This window comes from Macaca fascicularis, chromosome 3 (assembly GCF_037993035.2).
Source record: "Macaca fascicularis isolate 582-1 chromosome 3, T2T-MFA8v1.1".
Classification (NCBI taxonomy): Eukaryota; Metazoa; Chordata; class Mammalia; order Primates; family Cercopithecidae; genus Macaca; species Macaca fascicularis.
Genome location: NC_088377.1, coordinates 122929291 through 122949895, shown reverse-complemented (window position 1 = coordinate 122949895; position 20605 = coordinate 122929291). Strand labels below are relative to the sequence as shown.

General features: G+C 36.2%; 1 protein-coding gene across 1 annotated transcript in view; it reads right to left on the bottom strand.

Annotated features, from left to right (window-relative positions):
- COL28A1 (collagen type XXVIII alpha 1 chain) overlaps positions 1 to 18803 on the bottom strand; it is a 180099-nt gene extending 161296 nt beyond the window's left edge. Inside the window, exons 1-7 of the mRNA XM_005550132.4 lie at positions 18682 to 18803; positions 15688 to 15845; positions 14288 to 14844; positions 7021 to 7041; positions 4707 to 4763; positions 2882 to 2935; positions 642 to 683 (exon numbers count right to left, since the gene is read on the bottom strand). Coding sequence (XP_005550189.2) covers positions 642 to 683; positions 2882 to 2935; positions 4707 to 4763; positions 7021 to 7041; positions 14288 to 14844; positions 15688 to 15808 — 852 coding nt within the window. The 5' untranslated portion in view covers positions 15809 to 15845; positions 18682 to 18803. The remainder of the gene's footprint in view (positions 1 to 641; positions 684 to 2881; positions 2936 to 4706; positions 4764 to 7020; positions 7042 to 14287; positions 14845 to 15687; positions 15846 to 18681) is intronic.
- Positions 18804 to 20605: the final 1802 nt, after the last annotated feature.

Below are 20605 nucleotides of genomic sequence, written 5' to 3'. Positions count from 1 at the left end.
TTAAAAATACCAAGAGAACAGTTTTTAACATCTCTGGGTCTAAGTCCAGGGCACATCCAGGGGGACAAGCAGAGAGTGGCAATGTCATATGGTCTTCTTTTTATTCACTGTACACATCTCTGCTATTTGATACACTTACTGCAATGTCAGAAAAGTGCAAAATAAGAAACACATTGTAATTTGTTCTTGGGCAATATCTACTATCTTCTAATTTGGGGGATAACAAATCAAATAGAATGATACATTTTATTATGTCTGTAGAATTGGATTAAAAAAGCAGAGTTTAGACCATGTAGTTCTTATGCTCCTGAAATTCTAACTTATTCCTTATCTTTAAAAACGTAAGAAATAAAGCAAATACTTTTCTCATTGGAGCCTTTCACCAATGTCAAATTAAGCATCAGAGAATTTGATAGGGTTGGACACTCCTGCTCCCGTTTTCACTCCTGTTGAGCTGAGTATTTGCTCCCCACATTTCTAATTCTAAGATCATATCTTTCTGATTGCCTTCCTGAGCCATCAAGAGCACAGGGTAGATAGAAATCACTTTTGTACTTGCACTATAGGGGTCAAAATGGTCAACCACAAAATCAGTAACCTAGGATGACTTTCTTAGGAAGGCATCCCAGTTGTGTACATACCCCAGGACCTCTTTCTCCAGCTTCTCCTTTTTGAGCGTCGCCCTGTGACAAACAAAAAACAGTCAAAATTCCACAACCCTGAAGAGTGACTGGTTGTTCAATAAAATGCATTATACAGAAGATTAATAGCTTAGCCCAATTAGGAAACATCTTTAGTCTTTCCCATTGACATTTTACCCATGCAATCTAGGCAAAAAGAAAAAAAATAGCAACTCAGATAAACTTTGCCCTTTGGAGTGAAGCCAGATGTGTAGGGTGCAGGATCCAGGTACATTTTCACAGCTTACGCCACATCCCGGTTGAACAACACAGCCGTTGTTCTCAAATACAGCATTATAGTCACTTGGAGCCAGTCACTCTGGTTTTTCTCTAAGGGGCTTTGGAATGTTTTCCAAAATGTCCTCAAGAGTAATTGCTTGATTTCAGCAAGATTTAAGAAAATATATTCTGTGGCACAAAATTACAAACCAAAGAAATAAAACGTGAACATACATTTCTAATGGGTATTTAACACAACAAAAAGAAGACATGATGGCATCAGTTTGAACGTATATAAGATGAGCGAGCATAGGGTTGTTTGGTTGTGCATGTGTGTGTATGTTGTAAAGCTATTCAAGGTTGCTATATTCCCTTTCCTTGACAAGCAGACAATTGCCAAAAATACTTTTATGCATTTAACTTACGATTTTTTTTCATTACCTCCCTAAAAATTTTCTAATAGGGCTGTTTTAGAGTTCATTTATGAGTTAATTTTTAATAGTTAACTTTGTTAGTACTCGAGTGCCTCTTATATATTGCTCCCAAACTATTTTTGTCAAGTTACCTGCAATGAAAAGCAAACCAGTTTCGCTGCCACATTGCTATAATTAGTTATTATTGTTTTAATATTGCTGTGTTAATTACTATAATGAAAGAAATGTTTTTAAACTTCAAAACACACACAAAAACAAACGACGTGAACTAGAAAACCAAGAGAAAAAAAAATCCTCATAAGTATCACTACTAAAGGATATCTCATTCTCTCTATTTATTCTATTACCTAATGAAATTAAATGTGCCTTTACTTTTTTCTTTACTAGTTTTGTTTCCTCTCTTGAAAATTGTGTTCAGAAATTAACTCAATATGCTATAGAAATTAAGCCAATGTCCATTACATTTGATGCAAATATTCCCTGATATTTCTATTTCTTTAATATTCCCTCCTTATATTAGGCCATTCTCATGCTGCTAACAAAGACACACCTGAGACTGGTGTCTTTATAAAGGAAAAAGGTTTAATGGCCTCACAGTTTCACAGTGCTGGGGAGGCCTCACAATCATGGAGGAAGGTGAAGGAGGAACAAAGCCACATCTTATATGATGACAGGCAAGAGAGCATATGTAGGGGAACTTCCCCTTATAAAACCATCAGATCTCATGAGACTTATTCACGATCACAAGAACAGCATGAGAAAGACCCGCTCCCCATGATTTAATTACCTCCCACCAGTCTCTCCCACCACATGTGGGAATTATGGGAGCTACATACCATTCAAGATGAGATTTGAGTAAGGACACAACCAAAGTATATCACTTCCTTTTCTTTAATTATTATTTTTTCATTACACAGAATTTTGCCTTAAATTTTCACATAGTTATATCTACTTTTCTCTTTGTGATTCCTGCTGTTGTTCTTGAACTTGGAACCAAAATCCTAACAATGATCTGAACAGGTGAATGTTTTCTTTAAAAGCCTAGGAAGTTTTTTTATTTTTTTATTTTTATTTTTATTTTTTGGTAGGTACTCAGAGAAAAGAATTGGAGAAGTACTTGAAGATGCTCTGGGAGTGAGAAACTATCTGGTGGCTTTTCTATTATTATTGTCAGTTATTCATTAAAAGTAGACCCATTAAAAGCACAAGTGCCAATGTCAGTCTGATATGGAACACTTATTAGCAGTTAATGAAACACTGTCCTAAATAAGATGGGGTGCTATCGTTTAAGTACTAGTTTCTGTTTATTTGATGTCCCCAGGTTTCCTAAACTTACTGACTAAAATGTTCATATGTTACTCAGAATTTGTGAATACAAGCTAACAGAAATAAGATAGATAATATAGGAAGTGGACATCCTGTACTCTTCACAAAAGTTGTCAGATTTTTGCCATATACTACAATGCTTTTTATTTTTAAAATTGTTGTTTTAAAAAAAAATCTAGAAGGAGTTATGCTGGTTTAAAGAAAAGCTGTTTATTCATTTACCGGGTTTCCTTTTGGTCCTCGCTCACCTTTGATACCTGGGTTTCCATGTGTACCCTGAAGGCAAAGGGAAAAAATATTATTTTAAGTAGGTATTCTATTGTTTTCTATACTTTATAATAATTTCTGATCAGTTTTGTCTCCTAGAATGAGGGTGAATTGTAAAACCTTTACCTGCCAAGCAGAAATTCAACTCTCTTCTCCCTTTTTCTACACCGGGAAAACCACTGTCGTGAATTGGCAGATTTTCTAGATTTGCTCCAAAGAGAATAATGTTTCTCTCTTCCCACCAATTACTTCTTCCCAAAACAATTACTTCTCAGCAGTTTTGAAAACAAAATCAAACTCATGCAAAGATTTAAAAGAGTAGCTGCAATAGGCCAAAGGATAGGAGTTGTTCCCAACCGCTCTTCATTGTGGGTCACTTCTACAATTCCCCTCTGTTGCTCACTTTTAAAAGGACCAGGCCAGCTTGCTTGCCTTTGGTCAAAGAGGTTCTGATATCCAGGAGACAATCTCAAAAGATGGGAGAAAGGAGCTCTGTTATCGTGTTCCAGAAAAGCATTTTGTTTTCCTGCTCCTAATCAACCAAAAAGCTTGCTTTTCTGAGAACTGATAAATGTTAAATGACATATTCTGTGGCTTATCCCTAAAATGTGACAAGAATGTGACAAAATTGTCAGGTGCTTAGCAAGAAAGCTGAGCTTTTTACTGTTCATTTTAAAACATAAAGAAATATTCCTTACCCTGGCCATTTCTTGGTGTAATGGGGATAAACGAAGACTTTATATGAAGGGATGGCTAAACCTTTGCTTTAGCCAAAGTCAGCTTCTACTGGCTGCCCCATTATCATATAATGCATCTAACTTTGCATTTGAGGAGAAAAAGATCCCTTGATTGGTAGGATGGTTTGAAAAAGTGTAGGCTTTGGATTCGAGTCTCAAGGTAAAATTTGTCACCTTCTAATACATTCACAATACACATTCCCCTCCTGGCCCCAAATACAAGCATTAGTTGAAAATTTTTATCCATGCGTTTTGTGAGACTCTCCATAGGGCTTCTTCTGAACCCTAAGGATGATATTTGTAATTACACAAATAAATAGAAGACTGAATAAGCACGTGGATGCTTTATGAAGATAAATGTTAAAAAACTGCTCAGCATTTCCAGTGATCTAGATGTCATTTCAAATGCCTTCCCAGTACAGACATGGCACCTACAAGTTATTAGGCCAGAATATAAAGAAAGCATTCCTTCCTGGATTATCTTATCAAATGATGAATCATCATAGTAAATCCTGCCATTTATTTTTGGTTGCCACGTGCTTACTTCCATTTCACAGAACTCACCCTAATCCCCCAAAGCATCGCGACCAGCTTCCTGTCCATGAGGCCACACGGTGTTGCTGCTGCACTGCTGCATTCGTGTGAAGCCAACATTTAACTTTCAGAGGCTTATGCTTCTTGTTTCTAGTGGGATAAAGCTTTGCTTAAAGCACGGATTATTTGTATTAGCTTTTTCTGTATTCAGTTCACTATTGAGAAATTCTGGCTTCAATTATTTTACGAGGAGGGACATAAATGTCCTTTGTGGGAACAACTTCAAAACACTCCTGCCCTCAGTTCAAGTCAGTAAAATCCCAGGCTTATTTCTAAGGATAGAATGCGTCCCTTTAGAAATAAAAGAAAGAAGTAGCATTTCCATTTTTGCTGCCATTTCCAAACAATTGCTTTTCAACAGTGCAAAATAGCCCCGATGCTTTCAAGAACGAGTAGAGCTATCATTGCTAGGACTTTCTGACTTAAGTTCAAAGTAGAAATATACTCACAGGAGGCCCTGGATCACCTGGATCTCCCTTCTCACATTCACAAATCTTGCGTTCACACTGAATCAATAATGAAATATGATATTAACACACAGTGAAATATAGCATTTCGAATTGTATTCAGTATATAACCAACTGGAACACTTTCTAAGAAATTTTACCTTGCACATTTATGGAGGTTTTGCTCTCTCCATTAAATTATTCTAGGCAAATTTATACCTATCAAGAGCCAGCTAACAATATATAACCAACTGGAACACTTTCTAAGAAATTTTACCTTGCACATTTATGGAGGTTTTGCTCTCTCCATTAAATTATTCTAGGCAAATTTATACCTATCAAGAGCCAGCTAACAAAATATTATTAAATTTCAGTATAGTTAAATAAAATAGATATCCCATCAAAAATACATATATAATATATAGATGCCAGTTAAAAGGAGAAAATAAATATTTTCAGTGGACTTTTAGAATTTCTGCTGCTTCTCTTCTACATAACACATCAAAGCTCAATAATATAATAATATTAAATGCTCCTTTACTAGGCAAAGGAAAACTTTCGACTTATACCATATTTTACTAATTCTAAGATGCACCTTCTTCCTCATTTTAACAACTCTGAAATCAGAATGAGTCTTATAATAGCTGTTGATCAGGTTCAGTCATGACAAAGTAGTTGCTTTTTGCACATGCACTTCAAAACTTACAGAATGAAATGGAAGAAAATTCCAGAACATTCTTAAGACATGCTTCATCACCAATGCTTTCGCTGGCATAGAAGTTAGTATTATGTGGAAAAACAAGGACATCAACAACTCAGACAAAAAATGATTCAGAAGATTTACCAGGGATGTCTAATCTTTTGGCTTCCCTGTGCCACATTGGAAGAAGAATTGCATTGGGCCACACATAAAATACACTAACACTAACGATAGCTGATGAGCCAAAAGAAAAAGAAAAAAAAAAAAAAGTCCGCGCATACATTTTATAACGTTTTTAAAAGGTTTATAAATTTGTGTTGGTCCACATTCAAAGTCGTCCTGGGCCGCACGCAGCCTGCAGGCAGCAAGTTGAACAAGAAAAGTTTTAGAAATAACCAAGTTATTTTGCTTACATATTCCCTTATATGTATATATGAAAGTGATACAGGATTTTAAAATCTATGTCCAAAATGTCTAAAAACTGCTTTCTATATGTATAAAATAAAAATTGCAATTAATAAGAAGACACTGTATCATAGTTAAGTTGGCAAGAGTTTTTTTTCTTTCTTTTTTTTTAAACAGAGTCTCGCTCTATCACCAGGCTGGAGTGCAGTGGCGATCTTGGCTCACTGCAACCTCTGCCTCCTGGTTTCAAGTGATTCTCCTGCCTCAGCTTCCCAAGTAGCTGGGACTATAGTCATGCGCCACCACCCCAGCTAATTTTTTTGTATTTTTAGTAGAGATGCGGTTTCAGCATGTTGGCCAGGATGATCTCGATCTTCTGACCTCATGATCCACCCACCTCGGCCTCCCAAAGTGCTGGGATTACAGGCGTGAGCCACCATGCCCAGCCGTTTTTTTTCCTTTCTTAATGGTCCATAACATAATGGTATATCTGAACATGTACAATTTAATTAAACATGGTGCGCTACAGGTTTGGTTAACTCCTATCATTTTATGCAATGTTAGTGTAAATTTCCTGATGTTAAATAAGCAGCTCATTGAACAAAGTTCAGATGTTCCAAACTCTTTCTTTTAAGAAATGCATGTCCAGGACAGGACCCCTCAGCAAGCTGATGATTGTCTATTGTGCTAAGGCCCATTCAATCTTACTGGCCAGATTCCTTTGCCACATGGTCTGGTTGCCATCATCAGGCTGCGTTTTCTTTACAATAAGGAGAATGAGCTCAAAGTCAATTGTCTGGCAACAGGGGATGACTCTAAACTCTGTCTCTTAGCTGGGAACCCTCTGCCTAACCTAGCCAATGCTAGGAACACCCCCCAAAATAGAGGACCTGATGTGATGTCAGATACATGCTTAGAATAAAGGAAGCACATCAAAGTAAGCAACAGCTATGTGGTTTGCTTATGACTGATTTCTAAAATCACTCCTGGAATCACATTTAATATTTCCTACTTTTTCCAAATTTTCCAACTTGCATTGAATATGGTAGTATAAAAGAAATCAGATGGCTGCCTCAGAATAGAGTGGCTCATTTTAAAAGAACTAAGCTTTTTTATTTAGTCACACTTAATCTTCTAATATGAATTATAATGCTGATCTGATAATGCAAGTTTTTAGAGTAATTCGTAGTAATCAAAGCATGTGATGCTTACCTTCTTTTCAAATAAGATATCCTACAAGGGAAAAAAGAATGAAGCATTAACTCAATTCATAGTTCTGCTTTCAGCTACTTATTAGTCATAATTATTCCCCATGGCATATGAAGTTTCCACAATTCAGCCTTTTTGTAAAAGCAATGAAGCCAACCAATCAACCACCCAAGGAGCAGTTCGAGCCATGTAATAATAGGAGATATAACTACCATTAAAAATTAATCTATATTTTCTAGGAACTTCATCTTACTGCATTCTATGTTTTATCTTTTGTTTTCTTTATCAGCTCTGTAATCTCCATAATTTGACTATAAAGTTAATCAGTCATAATGAGAAAGCTCTCACTTTTACATACAAAGACTGAGGCAGAATATATAATTTTATATTTTCAATTTTTTCCATCCTTATGCACATATACAAGCATCTATTTTTCATGATTTATTTTTCAAGATTAAAATAATATAGTCATAACTTCATGAAATATTAATGGGTGTTAGGTCATATTAAAACTCAAAAAGAGAAAATTACAAAGTCCAGTGACATTTTTTGAGATGGTCTGAATTATGAGCAGACAAAGATTTCCATTATTATGATCACTAGGAGAAGGGTTTTCTATTTCAAATTTGAAAAGCCTCTAATATGGTACTTTATTTATAGAATTTCAACATAAGCAAAGAAGATACTCAACTTTTAAATTTAAACAATATTAGGAATAATATTATGGTAAAAATTTTGAACAGTTCATAGTAATATGCATTACTTATGTAAAAGACGACCTACATTTATAACTGGCTACCTTAGGAAAAAAATTAAGTTACAGAAAAGTAATAAATATTTCATAATAAAAAGTGATCATTATGAAAAACAGAAAAACAAATTTAATGAGTCTTAGAAGTCAATCAGACTCAACCTCTTGCTTTGCAATAAGGAAACATGGTTCCACCATAATGTGACTCAACCAAGGTAACACACTTGGGCTGTGCCTCCTGACAGTCTTCAGTGCATGTCATATGTACCATACAGGAATGAATTAGCCAGAATATTTTTCAAAACTATTTTAAATTTATAATTTTGCAGAAGTGTCAGGATCTTGTTTTTGTCCAACACCTAGGCCTCACTACCATACTTTAATTCACTGGGAGATTACCTGATAAGTGCACTGAAGGCCATGTTGGAAGTCAAACGCTGGAAAGAAACTAACCTATGTTTACATATAGAATTAGCACTTTCTTAACCTAGAAATTATATATCAAATCAGTGCCTTATGATTTCATCTGAAAGGGTAATTTACATATGATAAAATAGAAAGATGAAGGAACAAGCACTGGAATATTTGTTGCAAGATATTAAAAATGCAGAAGCTAACGAGGAAGTTAAATAAGAGTATGTAGCTTTATGAAGGATGCTGCATCCCTTCAGTTTTATTTTTACTTTATTTCCATACAAACTAATAATATAGAGGGACGAGATAACAAAATGCTTTAAGTGGCTATAATTATTTAATAGGGAAAAAATTAGGTTGGGAATTAAGTGTCATTCTGGGTTTCCATCCCGTTTCAACCATTAACTAGCTATGTGGCCTTGGACAAGTCATACAATCCTTCCAGGTAGTTTTCTCCACATATTAAAAAGGATAAAGTTTGACTACACGATCTCAGGAGCTATAAAACCCTAGCCACAGACACTATGTACAAAATTTAGAGTCTGACCTACCACCCTTCCCAACCAAAAGATTTTAAATTACTAGCCATGTAAATCCAGGCTGAAAGCAGATGAGATACTTGTATCTTTAAGAGGTAGGAGGTCCTATGGAGAAATAGGAACTCAGATACACTGATAATTTTAGTTAAAATGTTATTACCCTCTGTAGAACATTTGGCTATGCCTACAAAGCTGAAGATGGACATGCATTATCACTAGGCTGCCAGGACAATTCTTGCTTTCGCCTGTTATCCTGACATCCTTTCCAGACACACCACAGGGAAATTCTTGCTCTTGCACATTTCAGCATTCATTGTTTTTTTAATGAAAAACTGTAAATAAAATAATTGCCAATAGTGGAATGGATCAGTAAATGAAATACTACTCAGCAGTTAAAGTGAACTCATTGGATCTATGCCTTTCGACAACATTTCCAAAAAAAAAATTGAGTGCAAAAGCAAGTTGTAGATAGATACGTACAATATGATCTGATTTATTAAAATATGTAAAATATTTCAAACCACGTCAGAGAGTGGTTTCCTCTGGGAGAAAGAGAGAGAAAAGAAATTCAAAAGAAGTTCAACAGAGGCAGTAAAACAACTAATAATTCAAGTCAAATTGTAATATTTAAAAACCACTACTGAAATAAAGAAAAATTTAAATTTTTGTCACTTTACAATCTTTTTACAATGAACAATGTCTTTTTTTTTTTTTTTTCTTTTTGAGACAGAGTCTCACCCTGTCACCTAGGCTGAAGTGCAGTGGCAAGATCTTGGCTCACTGCAACCTACACCTCCCGGGTTTAAGCAATTCTCCTGCCTCAGCCTCTGGAGTAGCTGGAATTATAGGAGCGCACCAACACGCCAGCCTAATTTTTGTATTTTTAGTAGAGACAGGGTTTCATCATGTTGGCCAGGCTGGTCTCAAACTCCTGATCTCAAGTGACCCACCCGCCTTGGCCTCCCAAAGTGCTGGGATTACAGGTGTGAGCCACCACACCCAGCCACAATAAGCAATATCTTAATCAGTTTTTAAATTCATGAATTCAGCTCTTACTGTGTCTGACGTGTAATTTTACACTTCTTTTCAGTTCTTTCTTTTAAAATTCAATTTCTGCTTTGCCATATTGCTCTTTAGAAATATGTGGCATAAGGCTTAAAACCATAGCAATGCAAAAAACTATTTTTGGAACTCATTTAAATTTGTGTTTGCTGGAATTTATATTTCTATGGAAACAAAAATGAACCCAAAACTACACAATAGATAAGACTGTTTCAAACAAAGAACAAAGTCCCATCCCTGAGGGCTCTTATAGGCTATAAGCCCCAGGAACAGAGGACAACACACAGAAACCCGAGTAGGAAGGAGGTCCTAGGCCAGGGGCGGGGGAGCCAGTAACAAGATGGCTTCTTGGAATAGATGGGTTTTCTGGATGGTTTTGAAGAGAGGAATGCAAAGGGCCACCCATTGATGGTATGCTGTCCTATATGTCAAAGTTTAGGGGAAAAAAAGTCATAAGGACTAGTGTGGGCAATAAGACAAAGGAAGCAGTTAGGAGGGACATTTAAAGGGAGTGGACAGAAGGGCCCACATGGACAGAGCCGGAGGCCTTGGGAGGTGGCGAGGGCTTGCACCCAGGCAGGGAAGCAGGCTGCAAGGAGAACTGTGTCAAAGCCTGAGGGGAGGGCATGTTCGATGACAGACTGCGGGGATGCTTGAGTTTCAATGAAAAGGATAAATAGGGAAAGGGTCTCATGACAGCAAAAGAAGACGCAGTCAGAATTTCATTAATGGATTCATATATATGGCATATATTCACATATATTATATATGTGAAACCAGAATGCTAGAATGGAGCCACCAATTTTTCAAGGAGTATAAGGTCTATGCTACGAGAAGGGGACAGAAAACATGTGAAGAATGGACAAATATCATAGCACATAGAATGACAGTAAAGCACTTGGTACGCAAGTAGAACAAACCCTGTGACAAAAAAATTCAACTTAAAATGGTAGCAAAACAGCCACTATAAAATCTAAAACAGAAAACAAAAATAAGGCCCTAAACAGAGGAAGTCTTGAAAAAAATGGAAAGTGATCATAATTAATAGATTAACAAAGCATAGAATTCTAAAGATGATATAGACATCACCACATTGATCTCTTCTTGGTATGTGAGGGAGGGAATACCTTAAATTTATGTTTTTTAAAAATATCTCAGAAAAAAAAGACAAATTTGTCACAATCCTTATTTCCATAAAGGCTTTTTAAATATTTAACATCAAAGGCAAGAGAGGGAAAAAATTGTTTTTAATTTTCACATATCCTCTCTTACTCTTCTACAGGACCAAGTAATATATACCCAAGACCACTCCAGCCTGGGCGGCAGAGCAAGACTCCGTCTCAAAAAAAAAAAAAAAAATATATATATATATATATATATACATATATATATACACCCAGGACTTTGGGTTGAATTTGTTTCTTTGGTTTCAATACTATTATGTAAATTATAATAAAACAGCAGTAAAAATATATTCCATGTCTCCTTCAATTTGGAATCAAGTCTCTTTTGGGTAATTCAGAACTAAAATGTTTCTATAGGGTTCTTACATGATAATTCCTACTAGAGGCATCAAGGAATTTACAATTATTTGATTTGTCTCGGCTCCTGAAGAATCCATTCATTCTGTATACTCGTGTCCATTAAATTCAACTAAAGTCTATTCTACAATAAAAGGGAGTAAACTTCTGATACAGAAAACAACCCCGATGAGTCTGAAAATCAGTATGCTGGGTACGAGAAGCCTGACACAAAAAGAATACATACTATTTGAGTTTGTATAAAATTCTAGAAAGAATACACTAATCTAGAGTCACAAAAGTCAGATCAGTAGCTCAGGAGCAAAGGAGGTCTTACAAAGAGACATGAGGCAATTTGGGGAGGTGATGGAAATGTTCTCTGTCCCAATTGTGTTGGTAGTTTCACAGCTGTGTACCTATGTCAAAAGCTCATGGAATTGTGCATTTTAATTTGATGCAGTTGTATACTTAAATCACACCTAATTAACTTATTTTAAAAGTCAACTACATAATTATTTCAAAATAAAAAGTTTAAAAATTCAACTAAAGATGTAATACAAAGGGATTAAATAAAGAATTTTTCCAATGGTCTCATCAAGAGTCAAGTTCTGGGCCAGGTGCTGTGCCTCACACCTGTAATCCCAACACTTTGGGAGGCCGAGGCAGGTGGATCACCTGAGGTCAGGAGTTTGAGAACAGCCGGGCCATCTCTATTCAAAAATACAAAAAAAAAAAAAAATTAACCAGGCGTGGTGGCAGGCGCCTGTAATCCCAGCTACTTGAGAGGCTAAGGCAGGAGAATCGATTGAACCCGGGAGGCAGAGGTTGCAGTGAACTGAGATCGCGCTGCTGCACTCCAGCCTGGGCGGCAGGAGCGAAACTCCATCTCAAAAAAAAAAAAAAAAAAAAAAAAAAAAAAAGTCAATTTCTGCCTTCTAGATGGTGGCAATTTGAAACATTGAAAGTTGGTATACCATTCTTTGAAGAGCCTAATAAGCACTTTGGATCCTGGAAGTGTTTGGAAAGCAGCACCTCCTTCTGAGAAGCGGTTTATTGATGGAGCTTCCATCTGAACAAACAAGTTGAAATCACAAATGCTAAACAAACAAGTTGAAGTCACCGGATGCTAAGGAAGAGCAGTATTATTCAGTCATTTTCTGGTTCCCCAGGAACAGACAAACAGTTTTGCTTCCAGACTACTGCCAAGAGCCTGTGTTCTCAGTGAAGAAAGTGCTCTCAGCGAGGCAAGTGCTCTCAGCGAGGGTGTATCTGGTGGGAATATGAACAACTTGAGCCTAGATATGAGGCCAAAAAAGGAGCTGCCTTTCCTGCATCTTCTATGGTCAGCTATTATCCATCTTAAGGGTGAAGATGAATAAGTACCAACAGCCTACTCATGATCACATCACCAGGATTCTCTCCTGCACCTGCTGGAGCCCTCTGTTTTATGTTTAGTGGTGAGGACTCCTTAAGTAATGGCACAGGCAGGGCTAAGTGTTAGCCAGGAACCACTACAAATTTCCTTTTCATGCAAAAGAGCTGCTCAGAATGAGCACTTACCTTGAGCACCGCAGGGCTGGGGCCATCAGCTCTATCTCTGATCTAGGCATAACTCTCCCATTTACCCCGAATCCCCAAGGAAAAAAGGCTAGAAACAGTAGTAACTTTGGAGGAGGGCTGCTACTAAACTGTTTCAGAGCAGTTCTGATTGAGAAAATCTTTTTTTTAAAAGCAGTTACTATTTCCTCTCTCAATATGCTTTTATAGGGTTAAACATGCAAACTGTGAGGTCTTCACTGGCCTTAAATTTTCAACTACAAAATGGATATAATAACAGTACCTACATCATAAGATTGTGGCAAACATTGAACAAAATAAAATATATAAAGTGCGCAGGAAAATGCCTAATACAGAGAGAGTACTCAATACATAAGAGCTATTATTTAGGTAAGAAAACCTCAGATCTTATACTGAAAACAATAGGGAGTTAAAAGGTAAGAGTAATGTTGAGAAAAGGATCGACGGATAAGACAAAAGGAGCAAAACAGTCTCTGAAATAGAGCCTGAGTTTTCTATGCAAGCTGTAGAAAACAGCTATACGAAACGCTCAGTACATAAAGGACACATAAAGGACACTTTTGCCTTCCTTTCTCAGGAAATCAAAGAAATCCAAGTTTTTAAGAAAATCAATTTTTAACATTCAGCCAATCAACCAATTTATCTCTAGGAGTTTTCTCCTTGAGATACATTGCTAAGAGGGATTTCCTTTTGATTATGGTGCCGTGTGTTTTACAAGGCAGCAAGGAAAGGCTTTTACACACAGCTGAGCAACAAACAAAGAAAAACTGACCAGACCAATCAAGTGGGACTCATTGATTTGATGGTAGAAACTGTTGCTTGACTGCAGGTTGCAGATGATTTTAAATTGGATGGGCTTGTGAACATCTAAGAAACAAGGAGGTAATTTTAAAAATTGGAAGTCTATGAACTTTGAGTAGCATAATATAACGATAGGTGAGCCAGAGTCAAAAATACTCATTTAGAAGAGTAAGAGAGAATGTCAAAATTATGTCAAAAATACGTGTATAGACATGGAATGGGAAAAGACCAACTTAGTACAAATATAGCCTAACACCACAAGTTGAAAACAACCTGAATATAAGTCAGCAATGTTCATGATTGTAGGCTGTATAAACAGGAGCCTAAGGTATATGATTGGAAAGTAACCCCTTCCAAAATCCTCAGCATCAGCTAGCAATAAAGTTAAGAATGCAATTCCAGGGAATTAGCCTGGAGGTTTTCCAGATTATCTGGAGTAAACTGCCAAGAAAGTGGAGTGACACTTCAGAATGATTCTTCTTTCTGTTTTCAAGGTGAATTCTCATTTTCTCCATCTTTTTGACCCAGTTTCTCTTCTTATGGAATTTACAACAAATATGTCAATATTATGTTGATAACTGTATACCAACCCATTAGGTACCTACCAGGCGATCTTGAATTTTATCTGCAAGTGTTGGATCACTCAACAGTAAAGGGGGTTCGCTGGATGAATCCCCAGAAATCAAACGAAGTTTGGCTTCATTGACTACTGTAGAAAGTCCAATGGTAATAAATGATATTCCTGAAATTCTGGCATCTTCAGAAATACTTTGAACATCTGGATTCTTTGGATGGTCAATGCCATCAGTCATCAGCAAAGCCACTTTCACACCATCCTTACGCCCTTCTCTCTTAAGTAGCCTAGTGGCATTGGAGATGGCATAATAAGAGAAGGTACCTTGCCCTATTAAATTCATAGACTTAACCTTCTGCTTAAATGTCTGCAGGTCCTTCCAAGAAGAAAAAGGTGGATCAATTTGGACAGAGCTGCTAAACTGAAGTGCTGCCAGTTTGATGTCATATTCCAAGGAGCCACCAGGAGTCAATTGGAAAATCTTGTCACTCAAGCTATCCACAAAATCTTTCTGTTTATCAAAGAGGACAATTTTAGAACTTTCAGAGCTGTCCACGATGAAGACAATATCTATGAAACAAATGGAGCCTGAAACAGAGTAAACAGGTTAGGCAAAATAATTATTCATATCATGAAAGAAATTTGCGTAAGGAAAGCCCTGAAGTGGTGTGTTGTATATTGTTTGGTGTTGAGAGCAGCATGAGGAGAGTAAGAGAGACATGTTGGACAGAAAGCTTAAATTGTAAAAAACTAAATGTCTAAGTTTATAAATTATTTTCTCCTTGTAAAATCATGCAAATTAAAATAAATAAGATATCATATATTCTGAGCATCTTTTCAATGTTAAACCTGCTGAAAGTGGGAGGAAATGGGAAGTCAAGATGCATCATATTTTAAAAATCCAACTAACACTGAGCATAGCTGTCTAGAAGTAAATGATACTCTAATTCTCAGGTTGTGTCATATTGGTGAGTCCCTATTTTTTTTTTAACTTTCTTGAAATCAAGGTAGAAAATGACTATACCCCTTGTACCAAGAGTAAGTGGGGAAGAAACCTAACTTAAACACAACTTAAGTTTAAATCCCAGCTCTGTATCTCACTAGTTAATTTGTCTATGGCCTTGAGTATGCCACTCAACCTCTTAAGACCTCAATTTTTTTTATCTATACTATGAGTGGTAATCTCCATCCTGCCTATTTTACAAGGTTACTGTGAGGCTCAAATGAGATAATAGGTGCACAAGTGCTCTTATTAAAAATTCTGATGTGCTATAAGTATGTCAGGTATATTAGCATCATATAATTTTATCAAAATAGACTACCACATGTATACATGTATATGGCTTGCTATTTATATCAAATACTATTTAGAAAAATTCACAAAAGTATTTTTAACAGGCTAAACTTAAAAACAAACACATTTATTTTTACCCTGGACATCACTTTTCCTTGCAAGCAAATTTGGCTTTGGTCCTTTCTTTCTTTGTCCGGATACTGTTTGACTCATAAATGCTGAAAGCAGGGTACAGAAGACAAAATATCTGTTCCACATTATGGTAGATGGTGAAAAATCATCTGCCTTGTAGCACCTTTAATAGAAAAGTCAGTTACAAATACTTTAATAAAATATGGTGTTTGTTATTTTAAAATTTCAAGCTAGCAGAGTTGAAAACTGTCATGTGACTGGAAAAAAAGAGGTTTTCATTCATATTTCTAGAAAAATATTCACATTGAGATTTTAAAAGATTTAAATCCAAATAAATCATGGCACCATGACCAAACATTTATTAGTGAATGTTTCTACATATTCAAAGAACTATATTTAAGTATTCTTAATTCTCCATTGTATTATGAGGAGCATAGAGTTGGGAGAGCCATTTAAAAACATTTCAATCCCACTCTGTATGAGTACTGTGGTTCAGTCACAGGGTCTGCTTTGACATTTCCAAATTCTTCAGGGTGAATTCAGATGGCTATATAGTCATTTCATTCACTTTCATTATAACTGATTCCTAAGAAATCTAGTATTTTGTAGAATTGTAGATAATCACCACCCTTTCAGGCTTAATACTACACACATAACTTCAGTGAGTTCAGAGGTCAAAGTAAAAATTAAATTGCCCTTCTGTTTCCATAGAACCCCATTTCTCTTTTCTACCCTACCTTTGGAAACTTTGTCTCCACCAGGGGTTCAAAGCTGCATATCCAATGAATCAAAAGAATATAAGAGCAAAAATAATAGATTTGCTTAAAAGCAACACTTTTCTTCCAGGGATGGCTAAAAGAACTAATGAACAGAAACAGGACTTAAAGCCAAGAAGCACCCCTTCTGAATAGCCCTGTGAAACTATTTTTCTGGGTAGATTAACAATGAAAAATCTAATTCTGTATTAAAATCCTCAGTCTTCATCAGTCAATATGCCTAGCTACACACCAAATGGCTCTTAAACTCACAGATTTCCCTGGGAGGAGAAGACTCATGTGCTGCTGCCTCAGTATACCCAAGAGAATGGCAACAAGAAAGCTTATTTCAAATCAGTATTTAGTATGGCTTAAAAATGCTTGCCTGCTGAAACTATATTGACTTCAGGAGTTCTGGAAAAGGAATCACATTTTCCTTCTTTGGCACCTTGCCTTTAGGGGATAAGAATCTAGGAAATCATGAGCACGATTTTTCCAGACTCTGAATAGAGGGTGGAAATATATGCAAAGGCAGTGAGGAGTGAGATGGAGACTGACTTTTTTCATACATGCCAGATGGATAAACCCCAAAGGGAAACAAAACTGTTGGGTTAGAAGAGGACCAATGGATGGCTTCATGCCACAGTCTGCTCCTCACATAGCATCATCCAGTTGGAAGTTTATTAACAGAACTTCAGATAGGTATGATCAAACATCTTGGGTAGCAATTGGCCAAATGCCAACTGATCCTCAGACGATGTATACCAAAATGTAAAGAGAGCTGGGTATTAAAAACAAAACAAAACAAAACAAAACCAAGAAGTGTGCTAAGGAAACAGAACACCCAAAGGCCGTCTCTCCTCAAGTTATCCCTTTGCTAAGCAAGGAAAAAAATTAAATGATGTACAACTTTAAATCTGAAGGTTAGTGTAAAGATAAGGCTATATGAAAAACACAGTTCTTACTGCATTTTCAAAGGGGAAAGGGAATAACACCATGGCCATGGTATTACATATGAGTTTTGTCTTTGGTTGAGTTCATACCGTAAGGAACATCTCAGAAGTCCTGGAAACAAGAGACTGAGAATTGAATTCCATTGAGAACTGAGCAAGATTTTATAAGCAACATAATCAAGCAACTCTTCAAAACCGTTCATGTAAGGTTTTAGAAATACTGGCTTTAAATAAAGATTTATCTTTTCCCAAAACTAAGCACCTGCTGTTACTGTTTTCTTAGCATATAATCATAAATTCGTATCTGACCCCTGTATATACGATATTCACAAACATAACTTTTCCATTGACAATAATCACAATATATCATATTTTATTATCATTCGCTCTGACATTTTTAATCTAGCGCTCCCAATCCAAAGTCTTGTTATTTCTTTCTGTTTCCCTATTGTAGCCAGAGGACATTTTCATACCTCTCTAGTTTTGTTTCTCTAGTTTGTTAGTTCTACTGCTTCCCTGAAATATCTTTCTCCTTTATTAATCTGGCATCTTGAGAGCCCACTCATTTCTTATCACTTTTTACCATGTTTTATTTTGCCTCTTTCTCACCTTTCTCTCTTTCTGATGTCACATACAAGCAAAATAGGTTTCAGAAAAAAACAGCGCCATTAGTTAAGTGAAGGAAATGAGAACCTCTGTGTTTACTATAGGTTAAATTTTATAAATGCAGAAACAATCATAATTTGTAATCAAATACCGTATTTTTACTTTTGGCCTAAAATTTATTTGGGGTAAATATCAGGATCAATAAATAAATCCAAGATACTTTATTTTTTATAATTTTTCAAAAATAAAATGATCTTATAGCAGAGTTCACCAACTTTAGTTACAATGTTTGCATCTCAGTTTCTACACAAATATAAAATGATTGAATAAAGATTTCATTCAAATTGACAAATTAGCCAAGTTGTAAAGTATTCTATAACTAATTCTAAATTGTAAACCCTGTTCCAAATTGAGAAAAAGATGTCCTAAAATATATTAACATCATTGTAAAACAATTTAGAAGACTGTAAGTTAAAAATCAATTCCAAAATAACTTTAAATTTTAAATTTCTACATTTTAACAATGTTAATATTTTTCTAATAATTGCTTTGAAGCAATTGCAGAGAACACAAACTTTTGACAAGCTTTCTTCACCTAATAAGTATGTAAGTCATTTAGTCTTCCACAGTTCCTTGATGGTCCTATCTGATTTCAAGTGACTAAAATAAATCCGTTATGTCTTACCTTATTAAGTTTGTCAAACAGGAATTAAAGACTAGTTGAGTAAATGCCAACAGCAAGGACTGTGGTAGGGGGTGAAGTTAGCTATTTGATATTGTTCTGTTCTGTGGGAAATAAAAGTCTTTGCTTTAGGATCTTTTGCAGTCTTTTATTCATGTTTATTCGACTAAGTTAAAGCAAGAGTGGTCAGGCATTTGGCCAGGGTGCAAGATCTGGGTGGGATCAGTAAGCAATTTAAAGGAACAGTGTCTTTCAGAATGAGACTGTGTTTTCCAGACTATTGTAAAAACAACTTGAGAGAACTTTCTACATTTTAGGCATTGGTTGACAGCCTGCCTTTTTTCTCATGCTATGTCCTTCTCTTTTTATTGCTACATTTCTTTGCCTGGGGGATGTGCTCTAAGATACTGGTTCTGAACATCTCTGTGAAGGAGTATAAATGACACCAGACTCAGATTCAAAGCTGTTTTTTCAAGAGAGGTAACAGTTTGATTGTTATTAAAGCTGAATGATGAGTACGTAGGTGTGCATTGTTCTAGTCTTTGTATTTCTGTGATTTTTGAAATTTTTTGTAATAAAAGGTATATATAATATACAAGGAAAGAGTGGTCTGAGTACAGTCACAGTTCTGCCCCTAACTCTTATGGGGGCTTCAGTTTCCCACTTACGAAATGAGAGAGTGGATTTAATCATTTATTAAGATGTGTTCAAACTGTAACATGAGAGGTTTACAGCGGTTAATATTTTGGTCTCTGTCTAGGAGAGGAGGTCACTGTGGTTTTTCCACTGTCTTTTTCCCTATTTTCTACCTTGTGGTTACAGCCCATATTAAGTCAATGTTTATCAGTGTAATGTGTACTGCAAAGAAGCCACTTGACCCCTAGACAACTAACAGGCAGGCTTCTCCATGGACTTCCTCTGAAATAGAGAATAGCAAGATCATCCGAGAAAGCAATATAAACGTTCATGTTACGATTATTTAAAATGAACTTTCTTAGGCATTTTAATGTGTATGAATTTCCTTATTATAGCAATAATAATCTCCAATTCATGGACACTTACCAGGTGCTAGGCACTGTCCTGAGTGCTTCACACCCATTACCTCATTTAGTCCTTCACAAGCACAACCACAGTCCTCACTTAACATCCTCCGTAGGTGCTTGGAAACTGTGACATAAAGTGAAACAATAGATAATGAAGCCAATTTTCCCATGAGCTAATTGATATAAATAAGAGTTAAGCTCCTATGGCATATTTCTAGTTACAAAAATATCACTGAACCTCTAAATAAAGACTCAAAACAACTCTAATATTAAACATTGGAATAAATCTAAGCCATACATACATTTATGAAAGATTGATAAAAACAAGATAACTGTTTACCTCCATATTCCAGTTCAGGGTCATGGTTGACCAGATCCTGTCCCAGCAGCTGAGGGTGCAAGGCAGGAACCAGCCCTGGACAAGATGCAATCCTGTCACAGGGCACTCATACACCCACCCACTCTCTCAGACAGGGACCCATGTAGACACACCAATGCACCTAGTGGGCAGAGCTTTGGGATGTGGGAGGAAACCCCAGGACCTGGAGAAAACCCACACAGACATAGGGAAAACATGTCAACTCCACACAGTCAGCCTGGTCCAGGAATTGATTTTTTTTCTCTCATCCAATGTTATAACAAAATGACATTGAACAAAACATTATTCCAGGACCCCTTGTACTTACAGTAGAAGTTGTAAGAATTCAAATTTTTCCAAGACGGAGGCAGAGAGAGGTTCCGTAACTTGTCCACTGTCATACTAAAACTAGAGAATGGCAAAATGAACTTTTAACTCAGGCTTATAAGACCTGTGAGCCTCACTTATAACAACTACTATGTCATCAAGTATCCATGTGAATGTTTGTGTTTCACTGTCTCCTCCT